Below are 19,433 nucleotides of genomic sequence, written 5' to 3' on the forward strand. Positions count from 1 at the left end.
CTTGCCTAAAAAGTGATCTATGGCTGCAAGTTTCTGTGTTCTGTTCACTAAGCCTTGTAAACTGCTTTTAAAAATGTGACTTCTGTTTTAAAAACTTGGTAGCACATTATTTTATAATTGTGGCTGTCAGAACCATGTGGTTTTCCTTAAACCTTGCTAAGTAATCCTCAAATTATTTGAATGTTCAAGACTATTATTGTACTGCACATGGCCTTTCAGCAAAACAGTTGTATCTTTCTTGGTAATAGCCCATTTACTTGGTAAGACTCACATCTCCAATTTAGAAAATACAACTTGTGACTTAATGGATTGTGTCTTCTAAATTCCAGTTATTATTTATATATCTCAATCTGTCGTAAGGGTAGTGCCTGAAAAGATCCTTACCGTGGAATTACCATGTTCTGTCCACTTATGTTTTGGAGGGTGTCCACTTATAATGTCATCATTTTGTCATCAGGCCCTAGCAGTTTTCCCCTTTCTAAATCTCATGTACCGGATGGCCTTAGGCAAAGCACTTCTTTCAGATTCAGCCCCCACACCTGCAATATAGTGATAAGAATGTGGACCTGCCCTATACGGTTGGCGTGGTAAGACTTACAAGATAATTACGTGTTATGTATTATGAACATTCTTGAGTGCTATATATAAAGATGCATTTATTTAGAAAATGGTTTTATGTAGAAATCCTTACATTCTTACTGATTGAATACCTTAAATTTGAGGATACATGTGTGGGGGTTTTTAATGGTCAGGATAGGATGGGGAAAACAAGGGTGAGCAGATCGCTGAAACAAAAGTTAAGATCGGGTGCTACTGGTGATACCAGGGATACCGGTGCTGGTATCTGGATGTATTTTTCGTAGCAGTTTCTTTTTCAACACAATTCTCCAAAGTTGATAAATGGCTCCGAAAGGGATCATCAAGCATGGTACATTTTCAAGCATCTCAGAGATAACGACAGCCCAGGGAGGATACTTTTTTGACTCTTTTGCAGGAAAATTTACCTTTGGGAGAAACAAATGTATTGCATGAAAGCCACATTAAACAGCACAATCTTCTATGCATTTACGCGGAAGTAAATCCCATCAGGTTACCGTATTTTTCGCCCTATAGGATGCACTTTTCCCCCTCCAAAAATGAAGGGGAAATCTGGGTGCGTCCTATGGGGCGAATGCAGGCTTTCGCTGAAGCTTGGAGAGCGAGAGGGGTCAGTGCGCACCGACCCCTCTCGCTCTCCAGGCTTCAGGAAGACATCCGCAGCCTAGGCAGCCCTACGGGAGGTCCCGCAGGGATGTCTAGGCTGCGGATAGCAGCCTGCTTCCCGGAACGCCGGGCGCCCTGAAAGCAGAGCGCCCCTCGCGCTGGGCAGACATCCGCAGTGTGGGGAGCCCTGCAGGAGTTCCCCGCAGGGTTCCCCACACTGCGGATAGCAGCCTGCCACCCGGCAGGCAAGGCGCCCTGAAGCAGAGCGCCCCTCGCGCCGGGCAGACATCGGCCAGCTCCACAAGCTCGGGGGACAGCAGGGAGGTGCAGCGCCGCCATCCTGCTGTTCCTCGACCTGGTTCAGTTTCCCCGACCTGCTTTCGGGGGGTAAATAAAGGAAAAAAATTTCCCCTTTATTTCCCCCCCAAAAAACTAGGTGCGTCCTATGGGACGAAAAATACGGTATATGGGTTGCTCCCAGGTAAGTGAGGACAGGAATTACAGCGGGTTAATACTTCCAAGTGGGAGGTAAGCAAAGGTTGGCATCACTCCAAAAGGGAAAGGGAAGACTCCTGAGTTGCATGCGGTGTAGGGCTAAGACTATGGCTTCATCAGCACAAGGATGTCTCCTCACATGATGGGATGTTCTCCCTCTCTCCTTCCCTTGTGCACCCCGACCAAATTTTGGGGTGCCATGAGAGGAGGAGAGGGGAAGAAAGTCCCATTGTGCCAGTGGCAATCCTCTGCATGTTGTGTCTGGGACTGGTCAGTGTCTGCATGGTTGACTAGCTAGGAACCACATGGAGGTGACCTTGAGTTCCATAAGTAAATACAAAAATTGCAGCTGATACCCTGTTGTGATAGGTTGTTGTTGGCATCCATCTGTCTTGGGAGACAGAGGGAGAGTTTGCAGGTAAAACCAAACCATTAAAGAGGAATTCTGTGCTTAAGCAGAGCATCTTTATCAGTTCAGGAGTTCATAGCAGCAAGATTGGAGAGCTGAATCCCCCCCATGAATGCAAATTAGGGAAAGACTAGTAATGACATGTAGAAAAGTAACTTACGTAATTTGGGTTCCATGTATTGTAGCTTGCAGGTGGCTCAAGAAATATATAGGACAAAAAAATTAGGAACATTATCCCTGGGGAGAAAAATTGCCACGTTGCCTTCCAATAGCATTTTAGTGGTCTTCCTGTCATCTCTTCCACATCTGCACTGAATCTGTTGATGAAATGGATATATTTAGGGAGGGATCTGTGGACAATTCATTTGCATGCAACCTTATTAAAAATGAAGCCAGTTAAACTTCTGTTTGTCCTCTGACCGCATGCCTGCTCATCACTTGATGAAAGCAGGAACAAGCAGAGCAGCTACATAAGCATCACTCAAAAGAGGGAAACACAAACAAAAGAGGATTCAGGCTGGCGTAAAACATTTATGTGCTAATTTAGAAATGATTTCTGTGACTGAAATAGAAATGTATTACATGTCTCCATAGTGGGGAAGACTGACCAGCTAGCCTGTTCCGTCTCCTTTCCAGGTGTTAACTTTGAAGCCTCTGCTCTCCCTGCCTAGAGTTCTTAATCTTTTAAACCAGAGGGATTTTCAAATCAAGGAAAAATAAACACAACAGATAGGAGACCTTTATCCTATTGCATATTGTGGGATTTAAGTCATCAAATTAAGGCTGCAAACCTTATCTGGGCGTAAAGGTAAAGGGCTACTGCACAGTTAAGTCCAGTCAAAGGTCACTATGGGGTGGCAGCACTCATCTCATTTTCAGACTGGGGGAGCCGGTGTTTGTCCACAGACAGCTTTCCAGGTCATGTGGCCAGCATGACTTAACTGCTTCTAGTGCTAGGTTGCTAGGAGCTGGGACAGAGCAATGGGAGCTCACCCCGTTGCATGGATTTGAACCACCGACCTTCTGATTGGCAAGCCCAAGAGGCTCAGTGGTTTAGACCACAGCACCACTTAGCTGGGACCTTAGTCCCACAGAATACAGTGGAATTTATTTCTGAGCAGGGGGACATGGTTTATACTTCAAATACAATAATCTCTTGCTGCACCTAGGCCAGGAAGAGATCTGGGAGACACCCTCACTTTTGACTTTCCTGCTCCTCTTAAAGATCTTTATGCCATCAGGCCTTTGTTGCTCTTTAATGTTTTGATTAGCTAGCCACCTCCATAATTATTTGTACTGCTTGTAATTGTATTTTATGTCAATGTTGTGCATCACCCCAGTGTTTTCATGATCCCTCTGATGAGGGGTGCTGGTAAATCTGGGTCCTGGGGCATACCACTTCAAACAGCAATGGCTGTTGGCGACGATACCTCTTCAGACTGAATGCCCCTCATATTAAACATAATGGCTCCCCCCCATGGATGAGTATTCAGTTTTGAAACACAACTCACTAAAGCAGTCTGAAGCACTCCAGATTAGACACCAGTTTACCTTGTAAACCCTCTTCAAGCATTAGAATTAGTTTCCATGTAAGTGGGAGAGCAGGCCGGGGGGGGGGGGAGGCACTCCATCACTAAAAAATCCTGATTTGCATGACAAGATGTAGGTGGAGTAGGCTAATTTTGCTGAGAATTTTCAGGCATTGCAGAATTTGTCTAAACAAGTCTGCAGTTAAATTTCACTGAGTTATGCTGAATCAGTGGTTCTGTTGAACCGCCTAGCTTCTCCATAGTGTGTTCATTTCTTAATAGAATTGCTTATTTATAAATCAGGCTTGGCTCAGAAAGCTATTAGCAGCTGGGAATCGAGTCTCCAAGAGCTGAGCTGTTAATGAGGAAGTCCTCAGTTCAGATCTTATTTCTGCAGTGAATTCGCTAGGTGGGCCTACTGCACAGGGTTGTCTGAGACATTCTAGAGGAAGGACATTGAAATGTTATTTGAATGTTATCACTGTTAATAAGGAGTAATGCTGATGTTACAATACAGCAACCAGCACCTAAGGGCTTATCCAGATACATATGCAAAGAAACATTACCTTTTCATTCCATAAATATATACAACACCGATCACTTCAAAGAAAGCAATGACGAGCAAAGGCATGGTCGCCGCAAAGGCATCAAACATCTCAAGCCAGTAGTTTCCTGATCTCAGAGTAAAAACCAGGCCCAGCAGAAAGGCAGTAAGGCATATTAAACCTACAGACAACAACATTTGTCACTCAACAGAAAGGAAATAAAAAGAAACCTAACCAGTGGTGTTTAGATGTGTGTTTATAGATGTTCCATTCTTGCCAAACACCCATGTTTTGCTGCTCACCTATCCTCCTTAACGGTTAATGGGTGCAATCTGGCATCATTAAAACTATATAGTTTCTGCCCAACAGATTATTGTTATTGTTGCTGTTACTATTTGTTAATTTATATACCACCCTTCAGAGATCTCAGGGCGGTTTCACAAGATAAAAACACAGGATAAAAGCACAAAATAAATCGAACAAAAACGAGACACCCCCCCCCCCCCGGCCACCACAAACACAATTAAAAGGCCATAGAATTAGCACAAGGCCTTGTTGAAGAGGGACTTTTTTTGCCTGTATTAATCTTGAGCATGATATTGACAAGAAAAGTATTTGAAGAAGATGCCTTACCACATACAGCCTCCTTGCATATGTATCTAGACACAATGCGAGATTCTGTGAGAGGCGTCAAGATACTTTGAACAAATCCAAACATGGAAGATATACCAAGACTGAACAGCATGAGAAAAAACAGAATCGCCCAAGTGTTCGATCCAGGCATCTTAAGGACGATTTCAGTGAACAGAATAAAGGCCAAGCCGGTTCCAGAAACACTCTGCAAAATTCACAAATAATGGTAAAATCTGTCAGATTGATTTCTGAGTGTTATTTATTCTAATGCAGAGGCAAAATGTTGTATTACTCAACATTTACCGTATTTTTCGCCCTATAGGACGCACTTTTTCCCCTCCAAAAAATGAAGGGGAAATCTGTGTGCGTCCTATGGGGTGAATGCAGGCTTTTGCTGAAGCTTGGAGAGCGAGAGGGGTCGGTGTGCACCAACCCCTCTCGCTCTCCAGGCTTCAGGAAGCTATCAGCAAGCCTGGGGATCCTGCGGGACTTCCCGCAGGGCTCCCTACGCTGCAGATAGCAGACTGCTGCCTGGAGTGCAGGGCGCACTGAAGCTGCGGCTGGGGGGGGGGAATAATTTTTTTCCCTTTATTCCCCCCCCAAAAAAAACCTAGGTGCGTCCTATAGGGCGAAAAATACGGTAGCCATTATTTGGAATAAGATACAGCCATTACCGATGACAAGTTCTTACTGGGGTGGGTGGGGAAAACAAAAAAACCCTCTTGACCTTCGACACCTGAGATGTTCATTTTTTGGACTCACCATGTTTTAGTGGTATTAAGTTGCTGTAATCTGTTTATAGTGTTGCATTTTAAATTATTGTCACTTGCCCTGGGATCTAAGGGTGAAGGAATGGTAATAAAATTATAAAAAAAACAGCCACCTAAGCTCACAGGATGCTTTCTGTGGTTCTTTTAGTGCTCATACGTGCAGACACAGGTGTGGTTTCTGTCTGTCTCTGCAGAATTATAAGGGGAAACTTATCAAGCTGGACTAGAGTTCTGGTGGGTACCCCGAGCCCATCTTCTGTGTGCAAGCATAGTGGGGTGGGGGGAATGTAGATTGTGTTTCTTTGGCGATAACCAGGCAAACAACCTGTGGTCTCTGTGCACTCATACATCTGGGTAGAGTAACAAGCTAGTTTACCAGAGACTGAGCAGCTTGTGTGAAGCCAAAAAGCTAAACACAGCACTTCTGAAAGAATTTCCTGCCTGGGCCATCACATCAACGGTAACTGAAGAGCCAGGGCTGTGACCACCTTGCAGCACGGCAGAGGTCCAGCAGAGAAACTCTACAGAAAACTGCAGTGGAAGCTGCAGAAACCTTCATGGAATGTGACCATTGCAAAGCTGTTGACACAGTCAGTGTTGTCTGTCATTGCTTCCTCTCAGGTGAGGTTGCACTGCTCACCTGGCTTCCCCAAATACAGTGGTACCTCAGGTTACGTACTTAATTCGTTCCGGAGGTCCGTTCTTAACCTGAAACTGTTCTTAACCTGAAGCACCACTTTAGCTAATGGGGCCTCCTGCTGCCACCGCGCCGCCGGTGCCCGATTTCTGTTCTCATCCTGAAGCAAAGTTCTTAACCTGAGGTACTATTTCTGGGTTAGCGTAGTCTGTAACATGAAGCGTATGTTACCTGAGGTACCACTGTGCCACATGCCGCTGTGAAGGAGAGGAGCAAGGCGGCAGGGAGGTTGGCATGGTGCAGGTGCTGCAACAGGAGCAGCGGGTTGGCTCTGCCGCAGCAGCCACCCTCGCCAAGCTCCCCACTGTCTTGTCCTCCCCCATAAGCAATGGCAACGTGCACTGTTGGGAAGCTGGGAGGGCAACCTAGCCCCACTTGTGCCACCCTACTGCTCCCTACTCAATGCACTACCTGTCGTGGCAAAAACAGCAAAAGCTCTGGGGGAGCCCTATCACTTCAGATCCTATTCAGTAAAAGCCCATGGTGCATCATGGCTGGTAATGGAGACACCATTATGCCCAAGCCAGGGAACCTATAGCCATCAGTTCCTATCAACAGACACAGCCTTGCCCTTACCATCCATGCACCTGCTTAAAACCTGCATGCCATCAGGGAAGGCAGCAGCCAGAAAACCCAGCTCACAGAGATCATGCATAAGGTGCCGAAGTCTGAGACGATTTTGTACCATTTACTGTAAATAGGTGCCTTGGCAGAAAAAGAGCATATGAATGGCATCAGGAACTAATGCCGTGTCTGTGGCAATAGCCCCAGCAAGTGGTGTTGTTTGGGCAACTACAAAATCAGTGCATACTGTACTTTTACAACTGGATCATTGTGTAATGGAGTACGATACCTGATCAAGGAATTTCTGGCGATCACAATTTGCCAGGTTGAGAGATGCCAGTTTATTGATATCTGTTCCATTCAAATAACTGAGCCAAAATGCGCTGCTGTCTACAGTGATGTTGTCGTTCCTGAATGCCTTGGTGATGTATTTAACATTTCTGTCAGTAAAGTCAGGAATGATACGAATTATTTGCATTGCCGCAGTCTCTAAGAAAAACAAGAGCAATTTGCTTCAAATAGGGGCAGGCCAGGCGCCAAACGGGTTTATGCACAACCACTGACGTGTGCTGGGACCAGGAACGCAACCCCCATACAAACAGGAAGTTGCCTGTATACCTGAATTAATGAATATGCACATGGAACATGCAGGATTGTATACTTTGTGTTCTATGCTACAATCTTATTTTAATTCTGCCCTCTGGGGTCCCCTAAACTGGTTTTAAAGGGGGGGGGTGACACAAAATTCTAGACAATTAAAAACAAAACAAATTGTGAACAGAGGGCTTGGACCAACACCTTAAATTGGTTCCTAACTGTGAAACTTGAATGGCTCACCTTTCCAAACATTCTTCATAGGCCATTGTTGCTTTGAACCCCAGAATTGAAAAAATTGGGATTGATGCAAACAAAGAAGTCACAGAATTTATTGCTGCTATCATGACAGCATCCATTTCACAGTCATTTCTAGGAAAAACAAGTACATAACAACCCGATTAAATGTCACGAAGGACAGCACTGTCTCCTTCTAATGTTATACATTTCAGGTACTTGTACTCTACTCTTCACTGAATATTTTCAATCCCAGAACAGTAAAACAAAGCAATAGGCAGATATAGCCGGGGATGGGGTGTCAGGGAAGAGTTAGAAGTGTCCAGTTTCTCAGAGGGAGAAAGCATTCCCCAAAGGGAGAAGGAGAGCAGTGAATCTAATAGAAGAGAGCAACAGGAACAACAGGGAGGGACCGGCTGTTCACAGGAAAGGCAAAGGTTAAGTTCTAGCTCAGATTCGGAGGAGGGGAGATACAAGCCAGCTCTAGCCAGGAGGTTAGAAAAAAGAGCGGAAAGCGAAGGGAAGGGCACACTTGACATTTTGAGAGTGGCTGGTCACGGAGAAGCAGAGCTCAGAAGGTATCTGAAATAAGTGACTCTGAGGAATAATAGTTAAGAACCGTGTATAAGATTGTTTTGTTAATATGCAATAAAAAGTTATAAAAGAACAAGAAGCGTTTGTGTGGTGATCTGAAGAGGACAGCGACCAGTACTGACATGGGGGATAACAATATATGAAAATTACAGCTGGTCAGCCTAATATCAGCTCCAGTAAATTACAACAAATTTAAACCATCTGCATCACAAGGCAAGTAAAGCTTAAACCACAATAAGGACAACAGGTAGTATTTCCAATTTAACCAAATACCTGAATAAAAACAGATAAAAAAAGTCTAAACAACCAAATGGCCTTTGCAACCCTATCTCTCACCTAAGGCAGCCCACTAAATCCCCTTGTTCTGCTGCCTTTCACTCAAAGAGGGACCCACTCTGTGCCAGCAGACTGACTTTGTAGCTTTTGAGCAACTTAACATCTTTTGTGCACACTCTCCAACCCCCATCAAGGGTGTAAAGGTAAAAGTACCCCTGCCCGTACGGGCCAGTCTTGCCAGACTCTAGGGTTGTGCGCTCATCTCACTCAATAGGCCGGGAGCCAGCGCTGTCCGCAGACACTTCCAGGTCACGTGGCCAGCGTGACAAGCTGCATCTGGCGAGCCAGCGCAGCACACGGAACGCCGTTTACCTTCCCGCTGGTAAGCGGTCCCTATTTATCTGCTTGCACCCGGGGGTGCTTTCGAACTGCTAGGTTGGCAGGCGCTGGGACCGAACGACGGGAGTGCACCCCGTTGCGGGGATTCGAACCGCCGACCATGCGATCGTCAAGTCCTAGGCGCTGAGGTTTTACCCACAGCGCCACCCGCGTCCCATCAAGGGTATAATAATAATAATAAATGGATGGAGCTTGCCATTTACAGGACATACTCTCGGTTTAAGCTTGTGTATGCCCTCAAACAATGCCATTTCCTGGAGGCTTCAAATCCATCTTTCCCTTTTTAGGCTGACAAACTGGAATGCAAGAAGCAATGAACAATCATTTCAATGAAATTGGAGAAGGGGGGAGGCAAAATTAGTCCTAGGGTCCCTCTTCCAATGCTGTGAATGCTGGTTACTGCAGAAGACTTTAAACTAGTTAGAATAGCTTAGCCTGCCAGATCCCCCCCCCCCCCGTAGAAAAGCCAGCAGAAGCCGCGCACCCTTTAAAGAGCGCGCGGCTTCTGTGTGCTTTTACGGGAGGTGGGGGAATTTCCCCATCTCCAGCAAAAGCCCACAGGAGGGAGAAGGGACTGACTCACCCAGTCAGTCCCTTCTCCCTCCTTGAGGAAAAGCCCCCAAGAGCTGCGCGGCCTTTAAAGGCTGCGCGGCTCTTGCCGGCTTTTCTGCGAGGTGGGGGAATTCCCCCACCTCATAGAAAAGCCCGCAGAAGCCACACACCCTTTAAAGAGTGTGCGGCTCCTGCGGGCTTTTCGACCCAGCTTGTGCTTTCCCCCACCGCCAGCCTCAAAGAGCAGACTCCTGGCTTCAGCGAAAGCGACGCGAAGCCTCCAGAGCACAGGCTTCGGAGGCTTCGCGTTGCTATCGCTGAAGCCAAGGAGCCTGCATTCGTCCCATAGGACGCACACACATTTCCCCTTCATTTTTGGAGGGGAAAAAGTGCGTCCTATAGGGCGAAAAATACGGTAAGTTCGTAACCAGAGGTACCACTGTATTGAGAACATGCAGCTGCCTCAGTCACTTGCCTTCTGATCAAAAATAAAAACTCTCAAGTCAGGGCTCTGCAGCTGACTTCAGTGGGACTCATTCATCATAAAGTATTGCATCTCAAACTTAGCTGAAGTTTTCCCACTTCCACTTTCACTCCCATCCTTCCTGCAGATGATGTGGAGATCTTCACACACAGACATGCATATGCAATCTACCGCTGTTTGTGTGCGACAGCCTGTGTACTGGGGCATCTGCCCAACACTGGCATTGCAGAAAGAACAATAAAGGGCATCTTTGGGATTCACAAAGGGAAACATCAATCGAACCGAGCCAGACGCTTTTCCTGGGCTCCAGTGTGGGCTGAATGAATTGAGTCTTGTCTCCAGAGATCACTGAGGCGCTATCTCATAGAAGTCAATTTGACTGCGTCAAACAACTCCCCTCCACATTGTGAGCGAAAGCTAACAAACCTACCTTGACGGGTTGTAGCTTGCATATGCTATGTGTCCCCCAAATCCTAAAGAAAGAGAGGAAAAAATCTGGGTGGCTGCATCAAGCCAGGCACGTGGATTGTTGAGTTTCGTGAGCTGTGAGAGAGAAAGAGAGAGCTCAGGGCTAAACACATCATTAGTCTCATAATTCCTGTTTTTCACAAACTGCCTGCTGGGGGCTTGCTGGAGGGGGAGAATCAGTGTGTAGGAGAGAGCGCTTAACTCTTTCCATGTTTGGTGGTACTCCCTTACAAATGCTCACTAGAGCGCTTTTACCTTCACTCGGGTGTCTTGCAGTCTTGGACCCTGCCAGACGGAGAAACAAGAAGCAGTCCAGGGGAGCATTTGTAGGGAAGAATTGGTGGGCATAGAGAGGATTAAGTAGCTGCCCACTGCCTTCCTCTGCGAAGGCATCTCTCTATCTCTGCATTCGCCTCAGCATAACAACTCAAATACAGAACTGGGACACCCCATGCTTGCACAATGAAGTGTAGTTCTGCCCTGTCTGCTGAAAAATAAGATTTGACCCAGGGTTGCCTAGATTCGTGAATTTTAGAAAAGGGCACTTTTTACACAAGTTTCTGTTCTTCATAGATTCCAGAGGGAGTTAACAAAGTACAATTGCCAGAATATGTGTGGATCCCAACTAGTATTAAGTGGTAAACAAAGAAGCAGCATGGAGGAAAGTTCAAAGCCACCTCTAAAAGACCAAGTCAGACTTTCCGTACATCATCTGGAACACCAAGGATCAATTGAATAAATACTTGCATTAGGAGTCATGAAGTAGAGTAATCCGTGAACAGCTCCTGGGAGAGTCAGTCCATAAATTAGGAATAATGTTAGAATTAGGTAAGGAAATGTGGCTGTAAAATATATTGCCTAAGAGGAAGAGCAAAACAGAGAAGAAAAAAGTGAGTGTCAGGAAGAGGTTAAGGCAATACCATGAAACAGATACTGTGCACACAAAATTACTGAACAGTTGCAGCTAAATCCAACTCAGTGAAAAACTTTTTGTTTAGCGTGGTTTGAGGAAATGTAGAAGTTCTATCTGCCATGTTTGAGCTACAGCAGCTCATGCATGTGTGTAAATCACCACATAATGGTGCCATCCAGTGTGGTGCAGCAGTGGTTAACATGGCAGACTAGAATTGAGGAAACCTGTGGAGGTGTGCTCCACAGAAGTGCAGGGAGGTGGGGGAAGTGCAGGCAGTGGGGGCCCCCTCCCAACATTTTGTCCAAGTTGGTGCCTATGGCCATGAAGCCAGTTCTTGAGAAAGTTCTCCAGTCTAACCGACTGAAAGATTGTGAGCAGATTGTGTGCAAGAGGAAAGAGAGAGTAGCTTGAACTCTTTGGATGAAAAGTAGGATACTAATGGGCTGATTGATTGATTGATTGATTGATTGATTGAAGAGGCAAGCATGCATGTGTTAACCAGCCTTTAGTCTGTTGCAGAAAAAAGAAGAAAACACCTTGTGACAACTTAAGGAACTACAGTCTGTTTTATTAGATGTATCTAGGGCTGCCATACATCCAGAATTTCCTGTGATTCATCTGGACTGCTTTTTCAGAAATCGGGTGTATGGCTGCCCAATCAGAAATAAAGCTCAACAGCTTTTTGTGTCGGGATCTTAACTTTTTGAAATATGGTTTATCTACAGTGGAGAAGAAGCAGTTTCACACAGTGGACCTCAAAAGTTAAATACACCATAAGACAGGCAATATATTACAGTGGTACCTCGCAAGACGAATGCCTTGCAAGACGAAAAACTCGCAAGACGAAAGAGTTTTTCGTTTTTTGAGTTGCTTCGCAAGACGAATTTCCCTATGGGCTTGCTTCGCAAGACGAAAATGTCTTGCAAGTTTGTTTCCTTTTTCTTAAAACCGTTAATACATGCATTCCTATGGGAAACCGTGCTTCGCAAGACGAAAAATTCGCAAGACAAAAAAAACTCGCAGAACGAATTAATTTCGTCTTGCGAGGCACCACTGTATTCAACTGACTATTCATTATAACGTTTTATGACGCAGTCCGTGTCAGGCCATCTAAACTGCTGTTCCTTTCCCAAGGTGCTTTAGCCCTGTAGTCTAGTAGGAACTCTTTGTGTTCCTCATAGTTGTGCTTTATAGCTAATTAATCCACAATTTTCCTCCTCATTTCCTTTACATATTGGGAACCATTCAGTGGAAATACCACAAACATAAGCCAAGATATTAATGCTGAGAGTTCCATGCCTATTCTGCGAGGATACTGCTATTTCAGCTACAAAATGGCAGGCCCTCACCCCCTAAATTTAAAAATAGAATATTAGATAATACTCTTATCTTCTGTCTGGACTGTACCATTTCTAACTGTAGGCAGGTAATAAGATTATCAAACACATGCACAAAAAAACCTCCTGCATGTGGATTCTAACCTAGCCTCCTCGCAGACGAATTAGTTTTCAATGGGCAGGTGCCTTTTAAAAAATATGGTAGAACATTCATTCATGTGAGCTGCCTCCTATCTCACATGGTGCAGTCCAAAGGTGGCTTTACCACCCCAGTAAGGACCAGGTCAGTGAAATACAGGTGTCTGGTAATAATCCCTGCTCACCTTTCCAGTCGATTCAATTCCTCGTACTGTACAAATGAACACAAGTAACCAGCAGGCTGCCAAACATAAAACCAGCCACCACTGAAGCGGACCACTGTTTCCAATATCCGTGCTTATGTTTAAAGTGTACCTATACCAGAAATAATTGGTAGGTGTGCTTTTGTGACATTCTTCAATAAGTTCTGGAATAACAAGCACAGAAGGCATTATCAAAACAGATGGAATCGTAAAAGAGTTGGAAAGGATCCTGACGATCAGGAATATGCAGTTGTCCCATTCTGCACCAATTGAGCGTGCAGATGGTATACTGTATTTTAAAAACTCCATTCCATGTTTTGTTTTGTTCTTAAGGAAAATGTGAACCCACCATAAACCCCTCTCCTCTGGAGTTCTAGAATGAGGTATTGTTTAGTTTGGGGAATAGCCTCCTCTTGATTGACAAACGGCTTCCCAAAGGAATGACATCAAGAGGAGATGCTTCACCTCAGCTCTTCCAGACCAAGCCTGGAACAAAACTCTCTAGCCCTACATATATTTGTGTTAGGGATGCAACCAGGCACAGCCCCAGGTGAATGGATATGTGCCTCATCCTCTTGAAGCTATTCCATGAAGGGGAAGGGGCAGGAATGGGGCCTTTCTTCAGGCATCAGTTCTCTCTGCACAGGAAGCTCTTGCTTTGGCATAACTAGTAAACTAGCCAGGAGTGGGGAACCTTTGGACCTCCAGCTGTCATTGAACCACAACTCCCATCAGCCCTAGCAAGCATGGCCTAGGGCCAGGGATCGTGGGAGTCGTAGTGCAGTAAGAGCTGGAGGGCGTGAAGATCCACCACACCTGCTTTAAGCTATTGGCCCCATCAACACAGCACTTTAAACCATTATTAAACTAAGCTATGCCTTAAATGTAAACTTACTGCTGCTTCTTTCAGATGGGCAGGGTATAAATAAAAATATTATTATTATTATTCTACCTCTGTTGCATTACTCTACCAAGTGTTTAGTTCAGTTCATATCCTATTCCCTACGGCCAAAGGAGGCATGGCAGGGACAAAGCTGGGTCTAACAATTGCCGACTGTAGTAGAGTTGGCCAAAAAATTTTATGCGGTGGTTGAAGGATACATAGAAAAGCGGATACTAATACCGTAACAGAAAGCAGCAATAGACTTGGGAACTCACCTGGTTTGCTGGTATCTGTTGGGCAGGAACTCCAAGGTAACGGGTTTCGGAAAGAATTTATAAGATACCATAACACCAAGGCTAAAAGCATATTGTAATAGAGAATCACTAGGAAGGACAGTATCAGAGAAGTGTAACCTGTGGAACATGCAAGCAGACGCAGAATTGGCATGAACAAAGACAACTGCAGGAGTCTGATCTGCACAAATGAAAGATCAAATCCAATGACTATCTGAACTCTGGCAGTCTGGAAAAGAACATTGCTCTGTGAATTAAACAAACTGAGTGGGGTGGGGGATGCAATTTCCATTTTGCCTCAGGTGGTGAAATCGGAAAGGCTGCCCCTGAGTGTCCCTGTTTATGTTCCAGACAACTGCCTGAGTTTATTACGATTGAGTTTGCTATTACAGCCTCACAGAGCCCATTCATTTCCAGGAAGGAGCAATGATTAGAAGATTGTATAATCACAAGTAAAGGCAGTTACAGAAACCTACCCAGTCCTCCCAGGTAAGGAGAGATGTGCCACCAGAGTCGAATGCAGCCTTTTTTCAAGCATTGCCCAATAGCTAATTCAAGAAAAAATACAGGGATGGCTCCCAACACAAACGCGATGAGGTATGGAATCAGGAATACCCCTAGAAACACAATAGCCAAGCACAGTTAGCTCATAGCAGTGGCATAGCGTGACCTGCCTGACCATACAAGGGAAAGCCCAGCAAGCCGCCATAGCCCTTGGAGGGTGAATCCCCCCCCCCGATGCCCATAGAGAGGAGTGCCAGGCCAGGTTGTGCTGGGGTGCCCTTGTCCATCTCCCTCCATCCCTGCCTGCATATCATGGGTCTGGACTGCTTTTCTGCTTTTGCTGGGGTGGGGAAGCCAATGCATGGGGGGGGGCGCTGGTTGTGTCCCCTCAGAATTCTGTGCCCGGGGCTATGGCTGCTTTTTCATCTTCATTTTAAGGATGCTTTTAGTAATGCTTTTTAAATATAAGACCTCAATCCATAGTGTGTGTGTAAAATCTGAAGAGTTGCAAATTGGCTACCTGATAAATCTAGGATGCATAGAATCAGATAAGGGTTGCAAATTTCTGGGAATGTAGCTGATAGGTGACCTCAAACAGCTCCAAGATATACACATTTAGCAAAACCTGTGGTCAGAATGCACGGAACGTCACATAGCTTGTGGTTAAGACCCAGACACGGAAACCCACTGACACCTGGGACTGGAACAACTGATTAGCAAACTGTGGTTTGCCCTTTTAGCTTTATCAGATATGAAACTAGCTTGTGCTTGCATTGGGAACAAATAGTGGTTAACCAGAATATTACTAAGACAGCTGCTTATGTCAATAGGTAAAATAGGTAAAATGCAAGGGAGCTTTGACCATATTTGTACAATGATGAACAGGGGAAGTAGGCTGGTAATTTGTTAATAAGGCAGACGTAGTAGGCTGTAAACGTTGCCTGCTCCGTCCTAGTGGGCAGGCGGAGGAGGGACTTTCGGCCGGATGAGAGACTTTATAAATGTGTTTTTCCAGAACCAGGTGTGCCTGTATTGGTCACCCACCCTTGCAATGGTGTTTTCCTTTCAATAAATTTTGCTACTTCATCAATTTCGCCCAGAATTTCTTTTTAAAGGGTCCTAGGACTTTTAAGTCTCAGGAACCAGTGTTTTAACTCTTACATGGAGTCAGCCAATTATGTTCTTCCTGCTTAAAGGTAAAGGTAAAGGTACCCCTGCCCGTACGGGCCAGTCATATCTGACTCTGGGGTTGCGCACCCATCTCGCTTAAGAGGCCGGGGGCCAGCGCTGTCCGGAGACACTTCCGGGTCACGTGGCCAGCGTGACGAAGCTGCTCTGGCAATCCTGCACCAGAGCAGCACACGGAAACGCCGTTTACCTTCCCGCTATAAAGCGGTACCTATTTATCTACTTGCACTTAAGAGTGCTTTTGAACTGCTAGGTGGGCAGGAGCTGGGACCGAACGACAGGAGCTCACCCCACCACGGGGATTCGAACCGCCGACCATCCGATCGGCAAATCCTAGGCGCTGAGGTTTTACCCACAGTGCTACCCGTGTCCCTTCTTCCTGCTTAGATCTGTGCAAAAGGCAATAATATACAACTAATTGTTAGAGGGGTTTTCTTTTCTTTACTGCGGCATGCATTGAAAGCACATCTAATTGGTGCTGTGGAAGATCTAGAAGGTGAAAGTGATGGAAAAAAATATTGTTTCATTGATCTGAGGATTCCTAGCTGCTGTTTTTACAGTTACATTTTAGTTTGTTTTTATTCATTTTTTTTCTGGCATATGTGAGGGGGTGAGAGGGAAGAAGCTCTCTGCAAACAATCCATTCTGGACAATGCTTTTATGATTCTGACATATACTTCAAAAACTGGGAAAGCATAAAGCATTTATGCCTCCCCTACCAATCATTTACCTCGTTCCATGTTAGTGTTCCTAAAAGTCATATAGTGGTAGAACAAAATGGTTTTGTCTCTTTTGATTTGGCAGTGTTGTTTTCTAAAGTTAATCAACTTTGACAGAAATCAGCTAGAGTCAGCTCAGGTGTTCATAGCTCCTTTGGTCTATGTCTAAAGTTGCTCTTGCATTTAAGTACCTTTGCAGCTGCAGCTGCATATACAATTGAGAGCCTCTTGAATCCACATGTGGTGAATTTTGCATGTTTCCTTAGGGAATGAGGCTGAGACTGTGGTTTCTTTAGGATATATGGTTTATTTACACCTATATGCAACCTGAGCCTATAATAGAGGTGTTCACAGCATCAAGACCCCAAAAGGCTTCAGCTTTGTATTCAAACAGAAATCAAACATTGCTCCCAAACTTTGCTCCAACTTTCTCCCCAGCTTGCTGCTTTACTTCAAGGCCACATAAAGGTAAAGGGACCCCTGACCATTAGGTCCAGTCGTGACCGACTCTGGGGTTGCGGCGCTCATCTCGCTTTATTGGCCGAGGGAGCCAGCGTGCAGCTTCCGGGTCATGTGGCCAGAATGACTAAACCGCTTCTGGCGAACCAGAGCAGCGCACGGAAACACCGGAGCGGTACCTATTTATCTACTTGTACTTTGATGTGCTTTCGAACTGTTAGGTTGGCAGGAGCAGGGACTGTGCAACGGGAGCTCACCCTGTTGGGGGGATTCGAACCGCCAACCTTCTGATCAGCAAGTCCTAGGCTCCGTGGTTTAACCCACAGCACTCCCCGCGGCTCTCCAGGCCACATAGAGCCCCTTAATGGCTCACCACCCAGGCTATCGCCTCACTGGGAGGCTAGCCTGGCTATTCCAAGAATTAGAAGCATTGATTAAATTTTAACAGTTGCTGGATCCAGAGATTACAGAGGTCTGGAACACAGCCAAACACCCCAAACAGATAACATTATTTTAGAACACAAGTAGCTTGTCGTAGTTTAAGTCTGAACAATCACTCAACTAATCTCCAATGAAAAGGTGGGTTTTCTCTTACCTCCTCCGTAGGTTTGGCACAAGTATGGAAAACGCCACACATTTCCAAGACCCACAACAAATCCAGCACAGCTTAAAAGGTACTGGAATTTACTATCCCACTTGGGCCTTATGTACCCTTCATCGCTGCCTTCAGATTCATCAGTTTCCATCTTTACTTTATACTCTTCAACTCCGCCTTCAGGTTCATCAGTTGCCATCTTTGCAACATCTTTTCTCCCCTTTCAGCACAAAGTTCTCCAATATTAGCAGCTGCCAGGCAACTAAACCTCCTCACTGAACCAAGTAAGTAGCGGGGGGGGGGGGGGGGCGCAGCAGATGAATTCTGAACAATGGATGGAACTTCCATCTGCGACATCACACCAAAGAATGCAGATAAAATAACCTAGCAACCTACAGCCACACAAATTACAGAGTTGAGATGAGGTACTGAAGTTAACAGAAAAAAATCTTACTACTTCAAAGCAGTAAAGAAATAATCTAAACTCTAAATTGTATTACCTTTCCCAAAGGTTCCCTCTTCCCCTAGCATAGGAAAAAGGCCACAATGTTTGGTAAGTGAAAAAATGGTTTACTTACCCACTCAGGTGCGGTTCATGTGTTTCATAAAAGGTTGCTCAGGCAGTAATATTCACCTTAGTTACAAAGCTGTGAAAGGTCCTAAATTATTGGTAGAGGAACTCAAGAATGGATGCTGAGAGCCATGCAGTTGAGCTGGAGCAACCAACTCAAACCTTTTCACATGCTGAGCTTCTCAAGTAAAGTGGAGAACAAAGGCTTGATTACTAGTTCCTTCCAAGGTGAGGGGAAGTAGATAGTTAAGCCTGTAAGGACAGCATACTCTATGGTATTAACCCCTTCATGCATTACTTAGAAACTTAACATGATTTCCCATTAGGACAGCCGTGTCCAAAGACTGGCCCACAGGCCAATTGCAACCCGTGTTCTGGTTTAATACAGCCCCACAAGTAATTTGGCAAAATCTATCTGTTGTGGCTCCCAGTGAATCCCCGAGCGCCGCTCAGGACCCTTGGGATCTCTGAATGTTTCTACACCGTGGGACTGCACGTCCTCTGCGTTCTCACGATCTCATGGACCTCGTGGGATTTGGTGCATTCCTTCTCCCTGCGCTGTGTCTTCACCACACATAGTCACAAGGGCAGGCAATTCATCTTTGCTGTAACTGAGGAGAACCTGCACTTGCCACCTTTATTCAGGACAGGGGACAATAGACAATAGCGCAGAAGGGCGCATAAGGCTAAAAGTACAGTGGTGCCTCACAAGACGAAATTAATTCGTTCCGCAAGTTTTTTCTTCTTGCAAGTTTTTCGTCTTGCGAAGCACGATTTCCCATAGGAATGCATTGAAAATCAATCAATGCGTTCCTATGGAGACCGTCTGGGGACAGAGGGGAAGCGCCAGGACCTGTTTAAAGCAAGGGGCGGCGGGGAGAAGATTGCTTCTCCCCGTTGCCTGCCCCGCAATCTCCGGGGACAGAGGGGAAGGCGCGCGCGCCTTCCCCTCTGTCCCCGGACCTGTTTTAAAGCAAGGGAAGGGGCAGCGGGTCCTTCCCCGGAGATTGCGGGGCTGTCCCCGGAGATTGCGGGGCTGGCAACGGGGAGAAGCGATCTTCTCCCCGCCACCCCTTGCTTCAAAAGAGGTCCGGGGACAGCAGGGAAGACGCGCTGCGCTTCCCCGCTATCCCCGGAGCTTGCGGGGCTAGCTTCGTTTTGCGAAGCAAGCCCATAGGGAA

The 19,433-nt window shown here is 45.7% G+C and overlaps 2 protein-coding genes across 11 annotated transcripts in view; one reads left to right on the top strand and one right to left on the bottom strand.

Moving 5' to 3' along the window:
• Positions 1–19,433, top strand: part of TERT (telomerase reverse transcriptase) — a gene marked incomplete at its 5' end in the record, with an annotated part of 87,669 nt that overhangs the window by 28,414 nt on the left and 39,822 nt on the right. For 2 of the 10 annotated variants that reach the window (XR_014011035.1, XR_014011036.1), the window contains one exon: positions 995–1,095. The exons of 6 other annotated variants lie outside the window; for them this stretch is intronic. Of the gene's footprint in view, positions 1–994; positions 1,096–2,743; positions 3,937–19,433 lie in introns of those variants that run through there. 2 more of the 10 variants (XM_081206167.1, XM_081206166.1) reach the window with 1 other exon arrangement.
• On the bottom strand, positions 637–18,025 carry LOC308593928 (sodium-dependent neutral amino acid transporter B(0)AT3-like). The gene is made up of 12 exons (XM_081206731.1): positions 17,682–18,025; positions 14,693–14,833; positions 14,199–14,336; positions 13,023–13,204; positions 11,197–11,307; positions 10,412–10,524; positions 7,683–7,811; positions 7,135–7,285; positions 4,815–5,019; positions 4,203–4,362; positions 2,268–2,424; positions 637–1,004 (listed from the first exon to the last, which is right to left on the bottom strand). The coding sequence occupies exons 1-12, from the start codon at positions 17,878–17,880 to the stop codon at positions 798–800; spliced, it is 1,893 nt and encodes a 630-aa protein (XP_081062857.1). The 5' UTR covers positions 17,881–18,025; the 3' UTR covers positions 637–797.

This window comes from Podarcis bocagei, assembly GCF_964188305.1.
Source record: "Podarcis bocagei genome assembly, chromosome: 8".
NCBI classification, from domain to species: domain Eukaryota; kingdom Metazoa; phylum Chordata; class Lepidosauria; order Squamata; family Lacertidae; genus Podarcis; species Podarcis bocagei.